Genomic DNA, 23,707 nt, shown 5'->3' with positions numbered 1-23,707 from the left:
GATTATGTTGTTTAAAACCAAACACCCCGGAATCCCTCCTAGAGCACTGGCCTTGCTGCAGGATGCTTCTGTCACATAAATTAAATTGTAGAAGAGCATCCCCACGTGAGACCATCGCCTGTGCGGGCCACAGCGCTGAGCTAAATTTGTGAACATAATTGATTTTTTGGAGGGATGGCTGTGCCTACTCTTTGGTTTGTTGTTTTTTTTTTTTTTTTGAAAGCATTCTTGGCTAAAAATACCATCTTTACGTTCAACCGCTGCAGAACAACCGCAGAATTGGCAGCAGAACCGAAATTTGCAGTTGCAGGAGGGAAATTCGGAAAAAATCAAAACTTCATCTTGCACAGTTTGAACATTCCCAGAGCAGAGAGAAGAATGGGCTTTTAATTCTTTCTGCATCTCTGGGTCACATCCAGAAATCCCCAAGCTCCATTTTATCTCCTCTACCTGATTTTCCTGAGATTACTGACCACGTATATTCGTATTTTTGCTGGGTTGGGATCGTGGGACATAAACCTGTTACATTTCAGATTTCTTTTCCCCAGTATTACCACTCAAAACATTTTGATCCTTAAATACCCATGTCAAACCCCAGGAAATTATGAGGAAACTACTTTCATATTTCATTTAGGACTGATAAATATTAACTTCAATGGTGCAAAGCAATGCATATGATAAACCCATAGAATAATAAAAGTTACTTACAGGAGCAGATTTTTGCTTAGTTATAAGTGGCAGCCTGGTCTCATCGTTGGGATGTTTTAAACCAGCTTTATTATCCGTGTTCTCTGGGTCAAGCATAATTTTAAAATCCATTTCCACCTGCTGCTGAAATATAGAATATGGATAATATTAAAATAATTGCACTGGAGCTGAAGTGTTTAGAGGCAGAAGCAGGCTAACATGCTGTAAGTTTGCAAAATGATGATAAAAATTAATATTATTTGACTCCACACAGAAATGGGCAGACAACAAAGTGCCTTTGTTTAGATGGAAAACTTTTTAAGGACTTGAACTGTTACCCAAATGGACACTTTTTTTCAGACTTTGTCCAATTAATTCCATTCCCAGCCCTGCAATTTCCACGCCTGCACACCTTTGGGCTAAATTTGGAGTGGGAAGCCCGGTCAGGTTTGACTCCCTGGATCTGTGCTGTGGTTTGCACACTCCCCATCCTTAGGGAGGGGGTTCCCTGTGCTCCCCACGGAGGATAACACGGCTCCAGTCCACCTTGGCTGGGACTGGAATTCAGGAATCACTGCCCTGACGGACCAGAACAGCTCACTGGCTCAATGCAGGCCCAGCACTTGATTATTAGTAGATGAGGAATTAAAGAACCCTGATTGCAATCAGAATTAAAACATGGTTCTTAAGGCACTCGGTGATCTGCATGGAATGAGCTCGACTATCCTGCTAATAAAAATCATGATGATCTAAATCCCAATGGACAGAAAAAGACTTTGCAAGCTTTTTCTTGTTATAAGAAATAGCTAAAGCATACCTATAAAACCCAGAGGGATGCCCTATATTTTTTATTACAGCAGAAGTTCCTTAAGTTGAAGGCATTTGGTGCATATTCTGTTGCATAAACGTAAAAAATAAATCCAGGAAAATTGCAATTTTTACAAACAAAATATGCCATAAAAAGTTCAAGAATCATTAGACGTGTACTTGAGCTATTGAATAACGGTGTTACTTTGTGAAAGCACTAAAAATGGTTTAATTTATTTATCTGCACTACATATTCTCTCTTCTTTCGATGGTAATTACAAGCAGATGTATCAATGAGATGCTCATTTAGATTTGGGGTTGTAAGAACACAAGTTATTATCCAAGCCAATTACTCTTTTACCCACATGGCTGCACAGAGACAGAAAGTTCAATTTTCACCTCATCAGTGCTTTTGTGGTATTTATTTTATTACTGTAACACACCGTTATGCAGGGAGGAAACTGCTGGTGTTATTAAAAAAAAAAAATAAAAAATATAGAACTGGGGGGAGTTGAGCACCTTCCAATTAAAACAGGAGATGATTCCCAATGCAAAGCCCTCACCCAGGCTGACAGGGAAATGATCAATGCAGGGGGGGAAGTGCCACAAAGGATAACAAGATCTGGAATTATGAATAAGAAAACACCTGATAAAAGTGGCTTTGTCAGCGTGGATGAGTGGGAAGTGCCAATTCTGCGTGGATGACACTGGAATCTTTCCCAATTTAAGTGTTATCCTGTGCTGGGAGAAGGTTCCTGCCTCAGCTGCTCCTTCTGCTGAGGGTTTTTTAACACTTCCAGTCATGGGGCGTTTTCAGAGCCTGAATGCACGGGCAGTGAGAGCATTATGGGATGCACAAGACACCAAACACTGAGCGAATGTGGCCCCTGGCAGAACAATCAGGGTGTGATCTCAGACCTGAGAGCCCTGGCACACACGTGGGGCGGATTTGCTGCACCTCTGCACAGTCAGGGGCTCAACTCGAGGCAAAACCAGCTGCTTCTGGCAGGCACCAAAAGGAAGATTCCTGGTGGAGAGAGAAACAGGCAGTGAGGTTCCCAAAAATCCCTTGGATTTTACCTGTTAAACCCACTCTGCTTCCATCCAGTTCTATCCAAATGACCGTATTTTTATTTAAATTTGCATCTAGCAGAAGTAAAATCACAGGGGTTAGCAAAGCACTGCTGGAGCCACTTAGAATTGTGTTTACATTTGTATTTTTAACCTAAAATCAAAATAGGAAATGACTAAACTAACTTTTTCTAGGTCAATACTCCCATTTTCTTTACATGATTATGTCACCTCAGTTTTTGTGTCTTGATGCAATAAAACATCTTTCACTTACCGCTTAGGGGGCTCTTTGGAATTCACTTCTTTATTACCAGCTGAAGAAAGAGTTAACTCTTGGCCATTTATAACATTTAAATAATTTTCAGTGCATTTCTGTTAGAGGGAAAAAATTATGTTTAGCCTATTACAAAGCTATAAGGGATATTAATTCTATTTAACTTGGTTCATTAAGCAATCCAGATCTTTGCTTGACTGAAAAGTTGATAAACTTTGTGCCTCTGTCAGAATGAAAAACTGATTTTGGCTGATGGGCACAAGATCAGTTAATTCTGATGACCCAAAAAAGGGAGCCATCATTCTGAACTGTAATGTTTGAGCAATCTCGTCAGTTGCTGATTGGAAAGAGATCTTGCAAGACAACAAATAAGTGGCCCAAGTGAATTATTAACAAAGACTTAAAAACTGAGTAATTTTCTGGATCTGCTCTATTTTACTTACTCTCAGCCCAAGTTCAGTCCTTTCAGTGGCATTTCTGAGGTCACAAATATCCACAGCTTCTGCATTTTTCAAGTTGTTTTTATCCATTTTAAGCTTTTGAAGGTCTTCTCGAATCTAAAAAGCAAGTTAGGACAAAAATTATACCTGTAACCAAACCCCATGGGGTTAGGTAGGATTTAATTCAAATTGAATTATTCCTAAATACAGGGGAAAAAAAAGACCCATGCGATTTCTGTACAATTATAAATAAGAGAATACAAAGCCAAAGGCTTGAAGTCTTTGATTGTGGAAAGGCTAGAAAAACTCGATTTTAAAACAAACCTCACAAAGCAGTGCCAATAAACTTCAGGACTGAGATTCTCCGCTTAAGGAATGATGTTTCCTCACACATCTCACACGCGTGGCACAGATGGTTTCACAGGGCAGGGATCTCAAAAACCTTAACGAGAGACAGAAACTCCAGGCAGCCTGTGAGGAGACCACCCCAGCCCGTGTATTTACGCTAAATAAACACCTCCGAGGTCTGAAAACCCGCAGTATTCACAGCCCACGCCCTGCTCCGACACGCACCAGCCGCTGCCCCTCAGGCAGGGCCGAACCCCCGCTCACCCCCGTCCCCTCAGCAGCATCGGGCGCGCCGCGCCTCAGCCGAGGGATGACCCGGGCTGCTGAGGGATAACGCGGAGTGCCGCGGCTGCTCTGCCGGGGCAGGAGAGGCCGGTCCGGGGGAGGGAGGTGCCGGTCCCGGCGCTGTCCGAACCCACCCGCCCGTGGCGGCCCCGCTCCGGCCGCGGCCATGGCGGCACCGCGCACCCGGCAACGGGACGCGCCGGCCGGGCCGCACCATCCGCCCCGCCGCGGGGGGGGGGAAGAGAGCATCCAGCGGGGACCGAGCCCGCGCTCCGCCCGGTCCCTCCCGGCTCCTCCCCCGGCCGCTCCCCCCCGCGGGCGGTGGTAGCGGCGCGGCGGAAGGGGCGCGGCGCGGGCGCCATGGCGGCGGCGGCGCGGCCGCTGGCGCTGCTCACCAGCTGTGCCGCGGGCTTCGCGCCCGAGGAGCTCGTCAAACGTGAGTCGGGGCCGCCGCGGCGCCCAGGCGGGCGGAACCAGGGGCCGCGGCTTGCCCGCGCCCGCGGGAATCCGGGCTGACAGTGGCTCCCTCCAGCCCCGGCCCTTAGGGGAGCTGTTTTCCCCTCAGGATCGCATTTCTCCCTTCGGGGTCGGTGCCATCCCCTCACTGTCTCAGTATTCCCCTCAGGGACGCTGCCGTCTCCCTCAGGGTCACTGCCATCCCCTCACTGTCTCAGTATTCCCCTCAGGGTCGCTGCCATCCCCTCACGGTCTCAGTATTCCCCTCAGGGTCACTGCCATCCCCTCACGGTCTCAGTATTCCCCTCAGGGTCACTGCCATCCCCTCACGGTCTCAGTATTCCCCTCAGGGTCACTGCCATCCCCTCACTGTGCCACTTTCCCCCTCGGGTTCTCATTTTTCCCGTCGAGGTCGCAGTTCTCTTTCTCAGGGTCTCAATCCCCCCTCAGGCACCACCCCCAGGGTAGCAGAATATGTCAGGAGCCTCCTTAGGGCTTTAAGGAAATAATTCACCGGTTTCTCAATGCGGAAGGACTAAAAGGGAAAGATAAAAATTCTCTGTTCTGCGGCTGACAGAAGCACAGATTACACTTCATGCCGAGTACACAGAATTCATACAATAGGAAGTGGCTTTCCTGCGAACCAGTTGCCATTTTTAGGGCTCAAAAGGGGAACACGAGAATAAGATCTGATAGTAGAAAAAAACCGTGGTGGAAATTTCTGGTAGTTTTAAAATCAAGGGGTTCCAGGAAGAAGCTGTTCAGATCTTGGTGGGTTCCCCCCATGTTAGGCCAGCCCTGGTTTTTAGGGAATTCACAGTTTTGCTGTGCACACTGAGATGTAGAACTTAACTCCCTCATCCCTTCTCTGGATTTGTTTTTATCTCTTTCTGAGCAATTCTTACTTAGGATCTCACCAAGCACAGGGCTGCCCCAGCAACTGGCTCCCTCCACCTCATTAAAACATGCTTTGCAACAAAAATAACAGTACAAAATCTGCAGTCAGAGGCTCCTCTGTCAAAGCAGTTCCATGACATTGAATAATTTAAAGATTCCATTTAAAAAAAAAAAAAAAATTAGCTTATTTTTGAGGAAGGTATAAGCAAATTGGAAGGACTTATTCAATGTTCCTCTAGGTTTCCCTTTGATTATTTTGCACAGTGAAATGAAACAGGTAAAAAAAGGTAGGCAGGCAAAAAGCTATTTAATCTGAGAAAGTCTTAAAATTTAAGCTCAGATTTTTTTTTTTAACTAGTACTCACTTTGAAATGTCTCGGCTTCCACTGCTCCCAGTACCAAGTCTGTGTGTCCTCTGAGTTACATTAAAATCCTCCTGCAAGAAATAAAATCATTTGATAAAATAAAGCCCAGCAGCTTTGTATGACAAGTGAAATTTAATCAAATGCAGCAGACTGTAAAACATTCAAGGACACTCTGGCAGGGACAGGGCAGCAGTGGGAAGGGTTTGTGGGGTGAAACACAACTTTTCAGGCCAATTCCAAGACTTTTTCCAGGGTTTTCCTCCTGTTAAATGGCTTGAGGATGAGAAGCAGCCGATGATACATTTGCCAGATATATTTTTATTTGTTCAGGTTTCTGCAGGGTGCTCTGAATGCTTTAATTCATGGGACGCTGTGGCAAAACAAAGCTGTTTAAAATGCTCACCATAGATCTGCCTGTTATTATTGTGATGCATTTATCACAAACCAGCAAGTAAGATTGGTTCGGTTTTCGTACTGTCTGATGCGATTGTTCTTCCTTTTCTTTTTGGATTTTTACCGCTGCCCTCCTCCCCCTCCCCAGCCTGTTTGGGTTCTTTTTACTCCTTGGGGTAATTTGGGGAGTATTTTTTTATGGTTTGTTCCACCAGGTGGCTCTCAAGGCCCAGAATGTGGCTGTGTACCTGACAACTCTGAGGGTTTGGGAGCATTTGGGGCATTTAGTTCTTAAAACACTTATTCAGTTTGAAAAACACCAGAAAGAGTGATCAAGACCCTAATCCTTCTGGAAAAAAAAATTGTAAAAAGAAGTTGTAATAATTAAAAAAAATATTATTAAGCACACAGTGTGCTAGAAATGCTTAAATACCACTTGGGTATGAGAGAACAGGGAAATTACTGCAAGAGAGCTACATGGTTCTCTGACTGTTTAACACTTCTGAAAAGTTATTTCTGGTCTTCAACTCCCCTTTTTCAAAAGTATTTGCACTTTCAGAAGACTTAGTAAGACCCAGCATTAAAAAATGGGAAGGGATGTGAGATTTTATAATATTGCCATGTCCTCTCTTGTGTTCAAAATCATTATTTAATTTATGCTGTCTGTATGATAAAATATGAAATTAAAAGTTGATATTTAATTCAGTAAAATGAGCAGACCTTTTTGTAAAGGGCTGAAAATAATTTCCAAAAATACTGGTCATAACTATTGTCTATTTTATTAAAATTTATAAATACTTGTGAGTGGAGAAGGGACACTACTGATGAACTTGCTGCAAAACTATAAGCCAGTGACTGAGTGCCTGGAAGTAATGAAACCTTTTCCTCTGGAGAGATTCCAGAGAAGTTTGGAAGTTCTGGAGCTGTGTGACACCAGCCAGGATCAGTTACTGCGCCGAGCCACGAACCCATCTCGTGTGTCAGCTGCTGTTTGTTGTTTAATGGTTTTCTGATATAAAAAGAGCAAAAATCAGCCACGGGATAAACTGGAGAAGGGGAATTACCCAGCAGATGTGGTGATCTCAGTGCAGCACAGGGCTTTGGGGGCTGCAGGAGGCCATACTGGTGCAGCCAAAACCAGCCTCAGATCATTCCCTGTGTGAGGCAGCTTCTGCTGCCCCAAAAGCTTTATCCAGCACGGTACACAAACCCAGCGTGGCTCCGGTTGGATCCAGCAGCTGCTGGTGACACTGGGGGCATCATTTCAGGATTCCCCAGGGGACCCTGAACTCGGAGTGCTGGGTTTGGGTGGCACCAAGCAGCTCCGGACCTTTCCAGGTGTGTTTTTGGTGCTGCGGCTGGGGAGCGTTTGCATGCCTGGCACGCACGGAGCTGCTGGCGCTCCCGGGCAGGGCCGCTGTGGTCACACACACAGTGACTCACGTGGTTTTCCAGGCTCTTTGCATGGCAAACCACCGACCCTTTCCTGTTAAAAACGAGTAACTCACTCACAGCTCACAAGGGCTCAGCTGGACAAGCCACCTCCTTTTGCCATATTCATTTTCTAGGAGTTTATTCTGATCAATACTCTCTGAATTAGATACCAAACTATTCGGGCTGAATTTCCTGCTTTCATTACAGATCCAGGCTGTCTTGGAAAGAAATTTCTGGAATGCTGGGGTGGTAAATACAACCCTTAAAACAAATTCCTGCATCAAAACAGAACTCAGTTGGAATTGCAGTGTGTATTTCTTTTGTAGTCTCTGCTTGTTTGCTCTAAAGACCAAAATTGAATCATTCCAAGTGACTTTTTTGGGAGAGAACTCCTGACAATCTGCTCTGTTTCCTGCCAAGAGTGATCAGGCTGTTGTGCAGCCATTCCTTACAACCCCACGAGCAGCCTGAGACACAGCAGGTCTGAATCCTTTCACCAAGTTCCTGAAGCCCTTTGAGTTTAGTGTGCAGCATCCATTTTTACTGGGAGAGAAATTTCACAGGGAATTGGCAAAATCTGGGGATGAAGGATGGGTAATCAGCAGCACAATGGGATGAAAGAAAACCCCTGAAAATACAGGAACAAGTAGCAGGTAACAGGAAATGGGACATGGCCTCATTCTAGCAGTGCTTTCAGACCTAAATTTGTCCATGAACTCTTCAAAAAATATATATCCCTTACAAAGGAAATGTGAAATTCATATCAGCTTTTGGAAACCTTTTATAAAAGTTCTTTCCCTTCTTATCCTTGTTAGGGTGACTCAAGTGACTTTAGAGCTGATTTTCTTCCTCACCCCATTTTCCTCTCCAAGTCTTACTGCTGATTTTCTGGGTTCCAGTAACTTCTGTGGGCCCTTTTATTTGTAGCCTCTCATGGCATTGACTTGCGATTCTGTTAGCTCAGACTGATTTTAATTTAATTATTTTTAACTGTCAAAACACTGGTAAAGGGAAATTTATATCATTCAAAACAAAACCTCTGAGAATACAAAGCTCAGAATCCAGGTTTGGTGGTGACTCAGGATCTTTGTCCCCCAGCTCCAAAGTGAGGTGGGTAATCTTAGCATGGAATATCACCTGATTAAAGACCAATTACCCTGAAAAATAATTGCCATCCAAAATAAAATAAAACTTGAACCTGGAAAAATAATTTAGACGTGGCACTTCTTATTTTAAGAAACCCGGAGACTCCTGTTTCATCCTCTAAAGTAGGAAATGCTACAGGTTTCTGTTTCCAAGGTCACATTTCTCCCTCAGATTCTGTCTCCTCCTCAGGGCTGCAAATAATCCTGGTTTCCAGCCCTCCCTGCCTCCTGCCCTGTGCTCATTCACCAGATCTATTTCTCAGCTTTGCAGTTTAGTTGTAAAAACCACTGTAGCCTTGGCAAGGAGCTTTTCCTGTCTTTTTACTAATAAGATACAGATAAATTCAGATTCATCTCCAGACTATTTGGGGAACAGCCTGTTCCAGCAGCTCCAGGAACTCTCTCTCTCTCAGTACCTTAAAATACAAATCCTTGAAAAGCCGTGTACTTTATCCTTTAACTCTTCTGCTGCCTGAGGCATTTCTGGATGACTCAGTCCATTTTATAAATAATTGACCTGTGTTCCAAAGTGTCCACGAGCTCATCCAGCCTGAACAAGATATCCTGGCTGTTCCCTCAAGGAATAATGGGATGCTCAGCTCTAATTCAGCTCCAGGAGCGTTCCTGGGAATGTCCCTACCTTGAAGGGCAGAGCGTGACAGCACCTGAGCAAAGCACTGGATTTTAGTGGTTGAGCTGGAATTTAATGGGAATTACAACTGAATTGTAGGAAATTGTAGGTTTATTTTCTCATTAGTTATCTTTGGGTTTTGGTCACAGTTAAACAGATCTTCACATCCCAATGAGCCTTCAAGGGTTGCAATAAAGTTTAGGTTTTCTCTCCATACATCCTGTTTATAGGTACTAAGTTTGAGGTTAACACTTGAATAGGCATTTCCAGGAAAACAAAAAGCTTTCCGCAGCTTCTGGGCCATATTTTATATTGAAAACTAGAAAATAACCTCTTTTGAAAGCTAAGCAATAAAATCTGGGTCAGAGTAAGAAACTGAGTTGAATTTTTAAAGCTCTTGATTATATCCAGGTTTATTACAGTAATGATGGATCTGCATTGGCACTGTACTTTCCTAGACAGATTATTTTCTGGATGCTGGTTTTACCCTCCTCCTCCTCACCCATTTTCTCTCCTGCAGGTATCACAGGAAAAGATGACCTCACTGTGGGTGCAGTAACAAGTGGAAGAGTGAATTTCTACCCCTGGACAATAGATAACAAATATTATTCTGCAGATATCCACCTCTGCGTGGTCCCAAACACATTCCACGTGACTGGAGAGATTGCTGAGGCTGTGCAGGCATTTGTTGTGTACTTCGACAGCACAGCAGTAAGGCTCCTGTGCTTCATCCTCCTGCTTTCTCTCTCATGCAGCTCCTTATCACAGTGAGAGCCATAAATCAGATTCTCCATCCACCCCCTGTAGGCTGTGCTATTCATTGGCACAAGATCAATATTAAATATTAAATTTCCCTCCTAACAATAGCAGCAGTTTCCTTCTCTCTTACTGCTGTCCTCCAGCTGGAAGAGGGCTTTTCATTATGCCACCACGGCAAATCCAGCTCACCATCTCCAGCTTTATTCCTAGCTGGTGCTGCTTCTTAAAGGCTCCTTTAGGACAGGACAAAATTTAGGGAGCTAAACATAAAATTCAGTGCATTTTACCCAAAATTGTTTCTACTAAACCAGCTGCAGTGAAAACTGGTTTAGCAGAAACCAGAAAGGTCGAGACAAAAAAAGCCTATTTCTTTATATAACTCAATTCTCATACTATTAAAAACAAAAGTATTATAGGATGTATTCCAAAGAATACTTTTCTTTTCCCCTGTAGAAGACTGGCCTGGAGGGTGTCTCCGAATGGCTTCCCCTGACAGAAGAGTGGCTGCCAGAAGTGATGATCCTGGTTTGTGACAGAGTGTCTGAGAACGGTAGGAGACCCAAAGAACTCCCATCCTCACCTAGAGCCATTAACCTGCACAATAATTGACTTTCTAATTACATCAGCAATTGCTTCTGGGTGTGGGTGACAGCGGCCTGGGGAGCTGATGGAGCGCAGCCAGGTGACTCTGGGGAGCAGGAGCTGAAACCCTCAGTGGGATGTGGTTAAAACTGAACCAGAATTTTACCAGATTGCTCAGTCAGCTCCGTGCCCTGCCACTGCAGGGGGCCTAAAAGGCATTCCTGCTGCTGGATGTGCCTAATTCCTCTTTTTTTTTTTGATGTTTGGACATTGAACACACACATTTGCTGTGGTTCTAGACAACAGCAAGCTGGGAGGTGCAGATGTCCCTGCAGCTTAATTCAGTGTCCAGCCCAGAGTTAACACAAATCTTCATTCACACTTACATTGTATCCCTGCAAAACCTTTTGATTCTGCTCCTCAGTTCCAAGGAGGAGTTTAACTCTCTATTTTTGGAACGCACGGTGGAGAGAGGATCCATGCCAGCTGCTATACACTTTCCCATACACTCCAGAGCGAGCAAACAACTTTGGGGGAATAAATAAAACACAGCTAAATATTCTGATAGGTATGCTGACACCGGTCTCAATTCTGCACCTTTAACACCCATTTTTGTCTCCCAATTTAGGTGTAAACAGACAGAAAGCGCAAGAATGGTGCATCAAGCATGGCTTTGAGCTGGTAGAGCTCAGCCCTGAGGAGCTGCCTGATGAAGATGGTAGGTCTGCTGCTTCTCTTGGCATTTTGAGAACGAAAAAGTGCCCCAAAATACCTTCTAAATAAAGTTATGCCCCTTGCAATTGTTGATGTGCCACATGATTACAGCATGGAATGCTCCTGGTTGCTGGGGCTTAGTCTCAGCTATAAAAGGTCAGGAGGAGGAGGAGGTTATTTCCTCTGAGAAATTCCATTTGTCCCCTCCCAAATCCAGCTGCTGTTTATGCAGCACCTACGTAAAAATAATATCTGCTCCTATTTCTGGCACTGCCCTAGGACTGGATTGATACATCAGAAGTTTATATTCCACTTGGAAAAATCAGTCTAAAGAAACATTTTTCTGCATTCTGGTATTGAAAAGACTTAAAAACTATTTTATGCTATCTTGGTACAAACAGTGACATGATAGGCTGAAAATGGCAGGTTGTTAAAAACATTTCAGAGCAACACGAGCTGTTACACAGGAAATAAACCAGTTTCAGAATCACTGGCTGCCCAACATTTATAACTTGGAAAAAAAAAAATAACCCAGCAAGAGGAGTCAGAAGTGTGATGTTCCACTCTTGAAAAGTGACTGTGCATTTCCTGAGAGCCTTATCAGCATCAGCCTTATCTCCTCACTTCAGTGACACAAAAAAGCATTTACACCTTATATCTCTGGAATAAAACCAGATAACTGAGTGCATTTGCAGGCTGGAGAGGAATTAGTCACTAACATTTGCTCTATTTCAGCTTCTCCAAGCACTTTGCAGTCACCAAAAATAATTCACTATAAAATGCTCAGCTAGAGCACCTCCCACCCCTTTCCCCCCTTTAAAAGCCTACTAAAATTGGATCTTGAGTAGCTTAGAAGTCTCCCTCTCTCCCCACCATGCCTTTAAAAATGTTTCCTTTTATTTTTTTTTTTAGTCAGGGAGGGAGATTCACAAATTTCATTCACAGAAACTGGGAAAATCCAAAGTGAAGACTCCTTAGACTAAACAAATACTAAGTGCTTTAAAAATAGTAACCTTAAATCAAGTTCTTTTTCTATTGAATAGCTGTTGTAAAGAACAAGCTGTCTGCCATTGAAATAATGGGAATAATAACCACTCAGGATGTTAATTTTTTTGGAGTATTGGGATCCATGTTCTTTCCTAGCTGTTTAATCTGGTAGTTGATTCACTGTGAGTCATGCAGAGGAGGAACTGGGCTCCAGTGAGTAACTTATTTACCCCACAAACATTCTGGGTGAGTTACAAAAGGAACAGCAGATGCTGTAAACACACCGGGCCCATCTCCCTTTGCAATTCTGACATTTCAGGCAGCTCCTCTCAAATAAACTGGAACTTTTGTTTTGACTCATTGTCAGTTGTTTGCACAGTCAGGAGAGCTCTAAACAGACTCCTGATAATGACTCTGACACCAAACCAAACAGCAGCATCACAGAGGGCAAAAAATCTGATTTCAGCCTTAAAATTAATTTCTAAAGGCAGTGTCAATTACTGCACCTGTCCCTGAGTCACTTGAGTGTGATTTCTAAACAATCAAATGTTTGTATCCAAAGGATTGTTTGGGGTTTTTTTTCCCTTTGTCAACCTGCACAAACATGGGAAGCTGACTAAACTGAGGAAATGGGAAAACTGACTTGACCCAAAGTGGTGTCAGATGTATTCAGTAAATAAATTAAAATCTGAATAATGCTTTCCCTGGGCTTTCAAGTTCCTTTAATTCCCAGGATTACTGGAACTTTCAGAGATAGATATTGTGGGGACAGCTTTACAATGTTTCTTTCCATTTATTACAGGCATCACACCCTCTTTAAATGGTTGTCTCAAGTTCTTTACTTTCCAAAATAAAGAAAAGTAACTCTAATAATCTATTTTCTAATATATTTCTATGCTTTACAGCATTGTAAAAGATCTTTTCATGAAAGATCCAAGTTCCTTGTCTGTTACTATAGAATTTACTCAGATGTTACTTCGTGTAGGCCTCCTGCTAAATATTTAACAAAAATAATTGAGATATCTGCAAAATACTGAGCTCACAGTTCATTATCCCTGGCAGCTCAGCCCAAGAACTGAGGCTGAATTGTAAATTAACTTACGTTTACTTGGCCTCTCATGAATCAAAGGTGAAAAAAAATCTGTGTTTTGTACCAGGAGCAGAATTTACAACGATTGAGAGAAGACAGAACAGGCCTTCAGCCCCACCTCTGGAGGCCTGTCCTGGTTTTTAGTGCTGCTTTCGGGAGTGTTTAGAGTTTTCTGTGTGTTTTGGTGCAGATGATTTCCCCGAGTCCACGGGAGTGATGCGCATCGTGCAGGCCCTCAACGCCAACGTCTGGTCCAACGTGGTCATGAAGGGTGGTAGGTGCCTGGGGGGTCAGCCGGAGCTAAAGCTGAGCAGCTGCACCAGCACAAAGGCTTCAGGCGCTGCTTCCATCCTCCCTGGATGTCCTGGTGAACCTCACAGGGCCCTGCGTGCTTTGGGCTGGGAGGGACCTTAAAGCTCACCTTAATCCTCCATCCCAGAGTGCTCCCAGCTCCTCCAGCCTGGCCTTGGACACTTCCACCCACAACTTCTCTGTGCCAGGGCCTCACCACCCTCACAGGAAAGGACTGCTGTGTAAAACGTCCTCCTGCTCCTGTTCCCTCTCTCCTGTAACTTGCACTCTACCGGTAATTTGAGTTAAATATTCCATCAATTCTGCAGGTTGCAATGAAAACTCAAAGTTTGTTCCACCAAACTGTAGTAGGAAATAGGTTGCAATTATCAGCTTTATCAGATTGATAAAACGATTCAGTGTAGAGGTAAAGGTTAAATTCCACATTTCTTGTAGGGGAATTTTGGTTTGTTTTCTAAATTTTCAAACTAGGGATGAGAATAGCAGGGGCAGAGTTAAGATTTGGCAAAGGAGCTGTGTCAAACATTTAAGAATGGTTTTTGCTGCAGAAAACCCCACTTGAGTACATGGAGACCACAGAATTTTTTGACAATAGTGCAAAAAATGGGCAACCCCAGATAATTTCCTGAGGAAACTGATTATCAAATAGAACTAGAATTTTGGAAAAATCACTTTAGCCTTAGACCCATCAGAGAAGGAAATGCTGTTGCTGCAAGTGCAGATAACTTCCATTTACTTGAAAACCTTTAATTACCTTTCTAACCACGCAAACTGCTGCAGAAAATGCAGGAAGATGAAACTCTTAAGGAGAGCTTGGCCTGAAATTTGTTGTTCAAAAAGCCTCGTCCCACCTTCCAACACCTCTCTGCTCCCTGATGTGCCATCTCCCACAACAATTCACTGTGGAATGATTTGCAGCACTGAGAGGCTGCTGTTAATTTCTGTGGCTGCAAGGTGCTTGCTGGGACTCAGTAAAACCAGGGTGAGAATTCTTAAACTCCTTTTTTTTTTCTGGTGCAGCTTTTTGAGGGTTTCTCATTCCCCATCAGAGGCCAGGTTAAGGTGGGGTCTGATTCAGTGTAACCATTGTAGAGAACCAGGTAACCTTGGCAGATGGTGTCAGCTTATCTCACTCGTGCTAAAAATGGGGTTTTTAACAACATATTTCCTGTATTTGGCAGATGCCACCTTACAGAACAGCAGAATTTAGTCACACGTTCAGTTCTTCACAGGGGGGAAATTCCTGCACATCACTGGTGTTCTGGAAAGGTCAGACTCCTTGAAAAATCCAGATTTTCTCTCTGCACAGCACCAGCCCCGCACAGCACTGCTGCAGCACCACAAACCCCTCAGGAAGTGAGCTATATTTAGAAGGTGTTGCAGCCTGACTGTGCCTTCAAAGGGGAATCATTGAGCTCATTTCGCTTAAAATAAAACTTTTTACAACCCGTAACATATCTTTTGTTTTCAGCTTCCTCCAGATCCTAGAAACTGGCTGCCATGTACAGCCAACTTCAGCTTTTCCACTGAATGACCTGCAATTCCTGGCTGGTTGAAAACCTCACAGGGAAGAGTTATCAGAGAGTTCCAGTAGTAAATGTGTAGTAGCAAATACTTATAGCACTATTAAGTGTAGCCTTAATTCAAAAACCTGTTTCCAGAGAGTTACAGACAGAGCAGGAATAACTTTTTTTTCAAGCACAAACATCAAACCCTTATTATTTTATTGCGTTAACTCTTCTCAGGCTGCAGGTTTTTACACACACCAATTAATTAAAATTCTAAACTTGAGATTTTTTTCTCTCACTGTTAAATGCATCATTCTCACACAGAGCCATAAAAGGATTATTTAGTGTAACACAGTTGAATTAGAAACAAGTTTACATTGAGTAACCAATCCCAGGTGCTTTGTGAGTAAATAGAGCAGCATTGTCTCCACTCAGAGCCAAAGAAGCACTCTTACCTGGGAGCTAATCCAGGAACAAATCATCTCTGGAGCCGGTGTAAAGTTGTTTCCCCAGGCCTTGGAGCTCCCTTCAGTCTCTGGAAGTTTTCTTGTGCAGGAGAGCGTGAGGGATTCTCCAGGTAACACATTTCCCTCCCCACAGAGGTATCAAGACTGCTGCTACCTTCTCTGTCCCTGCCAGACCCTCTGTGGCAAGAAGAGAAACCATTCCCAGCCCTCTGGAAAGAGCTGCTGGCCTTCTTTCCTGCTTAAATCCCAGCTTGAGTGAGCCCAGGTGAGGCTGCTCACCTCAGGTGGGGCCAGGAATGAGCCTAGCTCTAATCACAGCCAATTAACATGATTTAGGGAGGCCATTTAAACAAATTGGGAATTTTGATGTGTTAATTCCAATTTTATGTATAAGGATCACTGTGTGTCAGCTGGAGATGGACTGGAGGAAAAAGAGTTAAAGGCAGTGGAAAACACTTGGCTATGAACCAGGAGTGTGGGAATGCTGAATCCATGTTCAGAGCATCAGGAGTGACTCCTGGGAAACTACACAGAGCATGGAGTCGGGAATGGGAATCCCTACAGGGACACCTCCCACTGTCCCAGGCTGCTCCAAGCCCTGTCCAGCCTGGCCTGGGACACTTCCAGGGACCCAGGGGCAGCCACAGCTGCTCCGGGCTCCACGGTACCCACTGACTCCTCCAAGAAGAGGGATGAGCTAATTTTTGGCTTTGCTGCCTTAAGGACACTGTGTAAGGCATCACCCACTTCCTGAATTGCACCCACAAGTCGAAATAACTTCTACATCCAGTAAAAGGAGTTTATAGGAAGGGTTTTCAAGGGTGTGCCTGCAGTCAAGTGTTGTGTCTGCCTCCTCCCTAACCAGGACCCAGGGACAAACAGCTGCTGTTCAGAGATCCCTGCTGCACGTTCCAGGTTTTTCAGCAAGGAATGATATCTGTAATAATTCTGGCTGAGGTTCTGTAGTGTTGGAGGAGGGAATATGGAGCCACTGCCATTTTTCTGCACAGGACAATCACTAATCCCAGCTCTGAAGGAGCTCCATGATTAGGTCACTGCATCCACCCCTCTGCCAGTGTGGGAATGTTCTCTCCAGGACATTCTGCACTGCAGTGTCCAACCTTGCTGGAGATGACTCAGAACTTGGCTCCATGTCCATCCTCACAGCTTCCCCAAAGCCAGCTCTGCTTAGCCCCATGAAACCTGGGGAAGCTGCTTTGCTTTGGGATGCAAATCCCAAAATTTTATCCTCCAGTTCCTGTCCATTGACCTGACAGACTTCACGGGCAGCTGAATGTTTTTCAGGGAATTCATTCAGCTCCACTGATTCACTTCTTCCCACCCCTTTGGCCAGGGACCTGCTAAAGCAGCAAAAGGGGATAAAGCAGAGCAGTGGCCCCAAATTCCTGCCAGGAATGGGGCAGAACAGATGAGCTGCAGGAGCAGGGAGCAGGGGATGGGGGCTCAGTGATTCTCTCACGGAGATGTGTTTATGTGAGTGCTGGATGGGCTCAGTTACACATTCAGCCCCTCACAATGACAGTCTGGAGAAATGGCAGGGAAATTTGGACAGAGCATCCAAGTGACATCACCTCAACAGTTGAGTCTAGAGCTTAGTCATGAGTCTAATAATTTAGAACATACTTCTTTTAAGAAGTAATATTAAATCTTTCTTCTGGCAGAAGTCATTGTTTCCTGGCTATTTCTGGTACAATAACTTCACATTATTTCAGTTTTAGTTGACTGAAATGCAGAAGTTTGCAGAAAAATCTCCCGAGTGCCTTGTCTAACTGCAAATATTTACTACTCAGTGCAAGGCCAGTTTGTACTGAGTAGTAAACTGACTTAGAAAAACCTGACTTAGTAAAAAACACCTCATCATATCACCCATTATGCACATAGTGTTACATAAAACAGGTTTAAAAATACAGCCAGTTTAAATTAAAAATACTGCTCCACATTTATTCTCTTAGATGAACTGTTTAGGTTTGAAATCACTTTTTGGGTTGGGTTTTGAAACAGCATTGAGATACACCCTAGGCCAGCAGTGGGGAGAGCCCAGAGCACCTTGCAGTGAGAAGAAACCCTGGATTTAATGGATGAATCCACCCAGGAATTCTGAATTAAATATTTAACAATTTTCTTTGCCACTCCTGTCGTGCTCAGGCTGTTCAGACAACGTGTGAGCAAAGGCTCTCGTTGCCTTTCCTAAATCCCACCCCAGACTCCGTGCTGCTTCCCATGGAGGTTAAACCTGGGCACCAGGAACAGCGAATTCTGCTGCTGGATTTCCAGCTGCCTCCTTGGGAATTTACCAGCTCAGACCCTAACGGAGCAGAGACTTCCAACAAGCTTTAAAAAAAGATCCCTCATCTCCTGTGGCTCTCCTCTCTTCCCTGGGGGAATATTTAGCAGCAAACACTGCTAACACAGTTTAAAGCCTAGAGATGATGTGAAATTTCTGCTAAAAATCTGTTTTCCAGTGCGCTGGCAGTTTCCCATGGTGCTGTGAAATACTCCCTGTGCTGCTTGGCCAGTGCCAGTGTTTGCAGTAACTCTGCACTTTGTGCTTTGTTTGCAGACAGGACCCAGGGCTTTGGTCTCCTCAGCACCTTGGCAGGAGCCAACAGGAGCCGTGGCTGTGAAGAGACCCCAGAGAGAGAAGTAAACAATAATTCCAGTAATTCCAGTAATTAATTCCTGGTTCCTGCTCTGCCCAGGCCCTCCCTTATCCATGGGGTGGTGGCTGGGACCTCCCCACTCTGCCACGGAGGAAAGAGCACTAAAAGCTCCATTCAGGATGGGTTTGATTATATCCAAATTATCTCCTTTTGGGCAGAACAAAACCTGTCATTTCATGGTGTTACTTGACAAAAAAAACCCCCAACAGATCCATCCCGAAATCCCTTCAAGCAGCACCAATTCCCAGTGTTGCAGAAGTGGCTTTTCATGGCAGCAGCGCTTTGAGATAAAGTGCAAGGTTTTAAAGGAAAAGCAGGAAGCACCTGATTTGCTGCTGCTGGTTTTTTTCATGGATTACTGGATACTGAAATGTCTTTGGTTTCCTGACAGTCCAACCCATCCCCAGGAGAGAGGGAAGAATCCCAGCTGGATGGTGGAGAGGATGGAGCTGGCACCAACAGCCTGGAGCCTGACAGTGCTGGAGGTGAGCTCAGCTCTGCGGGAAACAGCCACCCCTGGCAGGGGCAGACCCACAGAGCTCCTGCCCAGGGAAAAGCGGGGCACAGAGGCACTGCCAGGGCCAGGAGAGTCCTTAAACCACGCAGCCTTCCAGGAGATGGGATTTCCTTACCAGCTCTGTGGGAGATCTGAGCGTTTGTTGTGGTCTCAGCACAGCTCATCGCTCTTTGATTCACTCTGGGGCTGTTTCTGGACAGATCATTTCTGGAATCAGCAAGAGATCCTAAATACTGGATGAGCTCACATGTAATGTATCACACAATCATGGAATCTGGAATATTTTGGCTTAGAAGGGACCTTAAAGCTCATCCCATCCCATGGGCAGGGACACCTTCCACTGTCCCAGGCTGCTCCAAGCCCTGTCCAACCTGGCCTGGGACATTCCAGGGATCCAGGGGCAGCCACAGCTCCTCTGGGCACCTGTGCCAGGGGCTGCCCACCCTCACAGGGAAGGATTTCTTCTATAAAATTAATCAGCACTGTACCAATCCCATGATTGGTCTGTGTGAACAATCAGTAAACTAAATGTTTCTCTCCTATGACATTGGAGTTTGCAAATGGGATTTGCAGCTGTTAAAATCCTGGTTTTCTACTGAGAAACCAGAATCATTTCTCTTGAACCGGGCTGTGTTTCAGATCCCATGCTGGATATGGACATCCAGGAGCTGGCCAGCCTGACCACCAGGGATGGGGACCTGGAGAACTTCGAAAGGCTCTTCTCAAAGCTGAAAGAAATGAAAGGTAACACAGCAGGAGGGATGCACCTGAGCTCTGGCACTTCCAGGGGCTCAGAGAGAGCCAGGAGTGAGTTGGGAAGCTGTGAAATTCCTCTTCTCCTGCCTGAAGTCCTCCTTAGCTGCTCTTTCCATTCATTTACCCTTCATCTTGATAGTGCTCTTGAAAGCAGCAAATGTTGCTCTGGGAGTTGCCAAATGTACAGGAGGTGCTCTGGGATTTTCCAAATCCAGTGCAGGAGGTGCTCTGGGAGTTCCCAAATCCAGGTGCAGGAGGTGCTCTGGGAGTTCCCAAATCCAGTGCAGGAGGTGCTCTGGGAGTTCCCAAATCCAGTGCAGGAGGTGCTCTGGGAGTTCCCAAATCCAGTGCAGGAGGTGCTCTCGGAGTTCCCAAATCCAGGTGCAGGAGGTTTTCTGTCCCTGCTCACTTCCTGAGCCTCACAACCCAAATCCTCTCCTTCCCCACAGACAAAGCTGCCACGCTGCCTCACCAGCAGAGGAAGCTGCACGCAGAGAAGGTGAGCCTTGGGAATTGGGGTGGAAATCAGGAAAATGGGGTTTTTTCTTTCCCAGCCACAGTTCCTGCTCCTGGAGAGTTCTGGATTAAGAGCAGGGAGAACAGACCACACAGTCCTAGGGAAGACTTGTCAGGTATCTCCCAAAAATCAAATAACCTGGAAGTTTGAAATACCAGGAAAGCATAAAATCCTGGAGCGGTTTGGGTTGGAAGGGACCCTGAAGATCATCTCATTCCACCCCACTGCCATAAAAAAAAGATTTTTCACTTTCTGAATTCTGAGCTGAAAGCCCTGCAGTCACTGGGGGTGCTGGCCAGCTTCCATAAGTCAATGGGAAAGTTTGGATCTCCTGGAAAATGTAAGGATGCCTTAAATAGCGGAGGTGTTGGAGCACAGGTGCCTCCCATGACCTGAACCGTTGCCTCTTGCTGAAATTCTGAGCCTCAGAGAGGATGTGTTGCACTTACAGACCTGGTTGTCAGATTTAGCTGCTGCTCAGTTTCTGCTCTTTGGATGGGAAATACAAAATCTTTGGTCATTTGATGGGAATTTTCTCCCTTTCCCATCTTTTTTTGCCATTGTAGGTGGCCAAAGCCTTCTGGATGGCGATCGGGGGAGACAGGGATGAGATTGAAGGTCTCTCCTCAGATGAAGAAAACTGAATTCCTCTGTGGCTGGAAGTGCCAGAGCAATCCTAAAGGAATGATCCTTGCCTGAATCAGTGTTCATTGCCAAAAACCCCATTTAGCTGTAGCTGCTTCCCTTGGTGACAGCATTCCCCATACCCACATTCCACAGCATCTCCTGGCTCCGGAGGCTTTGGCTGACTGTCCTTTCTCCTCTCCCTGAGGACTTTGGAAGGTGACATGTGTGTGGTTCAAGGAAACAGCGATGAGTTTACATTTTCTCAAATGAACATTTTTATGATTTCCTCTCGGGGGTTTAAATAAACAAATGTGCTCCCAGTTATCTCTGCACACAGGGCTGGGGCTTGGGAAGTGACTGCTGAATTCCCAACCCCATTTTTCAGCTGTGGGGCTCCTGGATGGTTTTATGGAGCTTTTCCCAGTTCAAACTGAGCCAATTTGGTTGAGCCAGGAGGAGGAGGTTGCTGAGCTGTGCCCTGGGGCGATGCTGTGCCAGGGCCCCGTCCTGCCAAGTGCCAAGGCCAGTACAGGTGGCCCCGGGCTCGATTTTGTTGGCATTTTGCCTGTGTAAGGACAGGGGCCCTCCCTGGAATGTCAGGTGTTGTCCACGCTCCCCAGATTCCAGTTAGAAACTAAACTTGGGATGAAATTCTGGCTATGGCTGCTCCAGGGGTGGAATTCCCTGCCCACACCCTCTGCAAGGCCTGGCAGACACAGAGCTGCTCTGGGGAGCTCTGGCCTCAGTTCCCAGCGCTGGGATCCCAAACCTCAGTGCCCCACTCCCGTGTGTCCATCAGCACAGGGCTCAGAGGGAATTCCCTTTTCCTGGATCGAGTGCACATCACTTCCAGAGCAGCACAGGGCACAGACCCTCTGGAATTACGGCATGGAGGGCAGGGGGAGCCTGCTGAGGAGCAGGAGGAGAAAGGGGAAATTCCACCCTGGCTCCCTCTCTGCTACAGGCAGGGGATCAGTGGGAAGAGGATGCAGCAGATTCCCACACGGAAGAGTCTGGCCCCAAGAACTTTTCCTTATCCATCTGAAAATCTGCCCTGCTAAGCAGCCTCAATTAGGAATTTGAAAATTAACTTTTCCAATGTCCCCTAAATTCCTGAGGACTGGGTCTGCCATGGATCAGTGGATAGCTTTACATCCTGCAGGCGCTTCCACACTGCTCCCTGAATTCCCTTCCTAATGAAGCAGAGGTGAATGTAAATCATGTTTCTTGGAATGCTGGGAATCATTTCCTGGGATAAAACTGGAGCGTTTAAGGACAAGAACTGAAGCCTCCTTGGCAGTTTGGGAAGTGTTTTCTCAGCTGAAGCCTGGGCAGGAGCTCCCCCACGGTGAAACACCTGGTTTGGGAAGAATTCTGGAATACAGAGATCCAAGGAAAGCCGTGCCAGGGACACCCTCGCAGGCAGCTGCTGGGCCTTGCTGGTTCTCTGCCTCCTCCCATCCTCCACAACTCCCCGGCACAGGGAATGTGGCACAGACACGAAGGTGGCTCCTTCCCAGCAGGGAATGGTTTCCATGGGGGATTCCTGGTAGCTGAGGATTCTTTCTGCCCTTTCTAAATCTTTGTTGTGCAATGGTGATAAATGGCCACGGTGCCAAGGGAATAGAGCGGAGGCAGTGAAGAAAACAACGGACTTGGACACTTCATTCCTTAGACATGTGATAGAGATGTGACTTTTTAAATTTAATGAGATCATATCAATTAAATCCAGTGCTTTGCTGCCTTTTTATGAGGTAGCAGCAGCTCATTCCCATCCTCGGAACTCTTTCAGAAAAACATGATTTATTGTAAATATGGGTCTTGTTTGTGGGGGCACAAACCATGGAGGCAGGAAGTGTGGCTGGAGACACTGGGAAATAATTTAATGATCCTCTGAGGTTGTTGTGTTGTGGTTTAAAATCAAGGTTTACTTTGCTGGTGCTTATTTTTTTTTGTGGGTTGTTTGGGGTTTTTCTGAAGAGACCCTTTGGTTTTGGCTACAGAATCACTTTACAAAGTAAGAAGTTAACAGAAATGAATAAAAGGGGCATTAGCGGAAAAGCAGAGCTGTGTCTGTCACCCAGTTCCTCTTTGTGAAGCAACAAAAGAATTCCCAGTTGGTTTTCACAGAATCCCGGAGTGGTTTGGGTTGGAAGTGCCCTTAAAGGCCACCCAGTGCCACCCTGCCAGGTGTGACATCCTTGTCCCAGGTGGGAGCTGCAGTTCCAGAGCTGCTGCATTCCCATCCTGGGCTGGCATTCCCAGCTCAGGCATTCCAGGGTTCCTGCAGTGCAGCTGAGGCTCTGGGATGGCAGAGACTTCCCTGCCACAAACCCAGCCCCGTCACCAGCTTTGGCCTGACCCACACATCCAGGCAGTGACAATTCACTCTCGGAGGTTTTTAATTCCTCCCTGTGCCCATTGGGACACTGGGATCCAGGTGACAAGCAGCAGAGCCCCGGCTCCGCACGGATTCGCTGCAGCCTGCTCGAGTCCTGGCAAACCCAGCACGACGTCTGGAGCAGACCCTTCATTACCACATGGTTGGAAAGCAGAGTGGAAAAAGCGTTCTCGTAAATCCTGTCAGGAAAAACAACCCAAAAGCAGAGAATTCCAGTGAAAGCCTCGGGGGGCCGTGAGGAGTTCAGAGCACGGATCGCGGTGTGCCTTGGCTCCTTCCCGGGGCTCTTCAGAGAGGCCGGGAACGCCAGGGATTTGTCACTGTCCCCTGGGATGGCCCTGCCCTGCCCGAATCCCCCGGGGTGGCACCTGCCCTGCCCCGCCCTGCCCGCCCCCATCCACGGCCTGCTGGAATGGGAGACGGGCTCAGCTCAGTGACATCGGGAAAACTTCTCCACCAGGAACAGAGCGCAGCCACGGAACGGCTGATCGGGGAGGGAGCGCGGAACCTCTGCTCCTTCAGGTTTTTCTCCAGGATTTACTGGCTGGACTCGTGC

At 45.9% G+C, this 23,707-nt stretch overlaps 2 protein-coding genes across 8 annotated transcripts in view; one reads left to right on the top strand and one right to left on the bottom strand.

The window, feature by feature from the left end:
* Positions 1-15,866, bottom strand: part of IQCH (IQ motif containing H) — a 65,677-nt gene extending 49,811 nt beyond the window's left edge. For 3 of the 6 annotated variants that reach the window (XM_040077092.2, XM_040077096.2, XM_040077098.2), the window contains exons 1-7: positions 15,641-15,866; positions 5,631-5,701; positions 3,604-3,721; positions 3,283-3,396; positions 2,840-2,937; positions 2,413-2,521; positions 709-831 (exon numbers count right to left, since the gene is read on the bottom strand). In XM_040077092.2, the coding sequence (XP_039933026.1) occupies positions 709-831; positions 2,413-2,521; positions 2,840-2,937; positions 3,283-3,369 (417 nt within the window). In that variant the 5' untranslated portion in view covers positions 3,370-3,396; positions 3,604-3,721; positions 5,631-5,701; positions 15,641-15,866. Of the gene's footprint in view, positions 1-708; positions 832-2,140; positions 2,315-2,412; positions 2,522-2,839; positions 2,938-3,282; positions 3,397-3,603; positions 3,751-5,630; positions 5,702-15,640 lie in introns of those variants that run through there. The other 3 variants (XM_040077094.2, XM_040077095.2, XM_040077097.2) reach the window with 3 other exon arrangements.
* On the top strand, positions 4,263-22,814 carry AAGAB (alpha and gamma adaptin binding protein). 2 transcript variants are annotated; one of them, XM_040077105.2, is made up of 10 exons: positions 4,263-4,348; positions 9,754-9,944; positions 10,446-10,542; positions 11,203-11,292; positions 13,556-13,639; positions 18,234-18,316; positions 18,725-18,818; positions 19,490-19,594; positions 20,056-20,105; positions 20,690-22,814. In XM_040077105.2, exons 1-10 carry the CDS (start codon positions 4,273-4,275, stop codon positions 20,765-20,767), a joined length of 948 nt encoding a protein of 315 aa, XP_039933039.1. In that variant the 5' UTR covers positions 4,263-4,272; the 3' UTR covers positions 20,768-22,814. The 2 variants fall into 2 exon arrangements, with proteins under 2 accessions (XP_039933039.1, XP_039933040.1); XM_040077106.1 differs by having other exon boundaries at positions 4,266-4,348; positions 9,850-9,944.
* The last annotated feature ends 893 nt before the right edge of the window (positions 22,815-23,707 follow it).

This window comes from Hirundo rustica, chromosome 13 (genome assembly GCF_015227805.2).
Source record: "Hirundo rustica isolate bHirRus1 chromosome 13, bHirRus1.pri.v3, whole genome shotgun sequence".
Classification (NCBI taxonomy): domain Eukaryota; kingdom Metazoa; phylum Chordata; class Aves; order Passeriformes; family Hirundinidae; genus Hirundo; species Hirundo rustica.
Note: the sequence above shows the minus strand (reverse complement) of the source record. Positions and strands in the feature narration are given on the sequence as shown.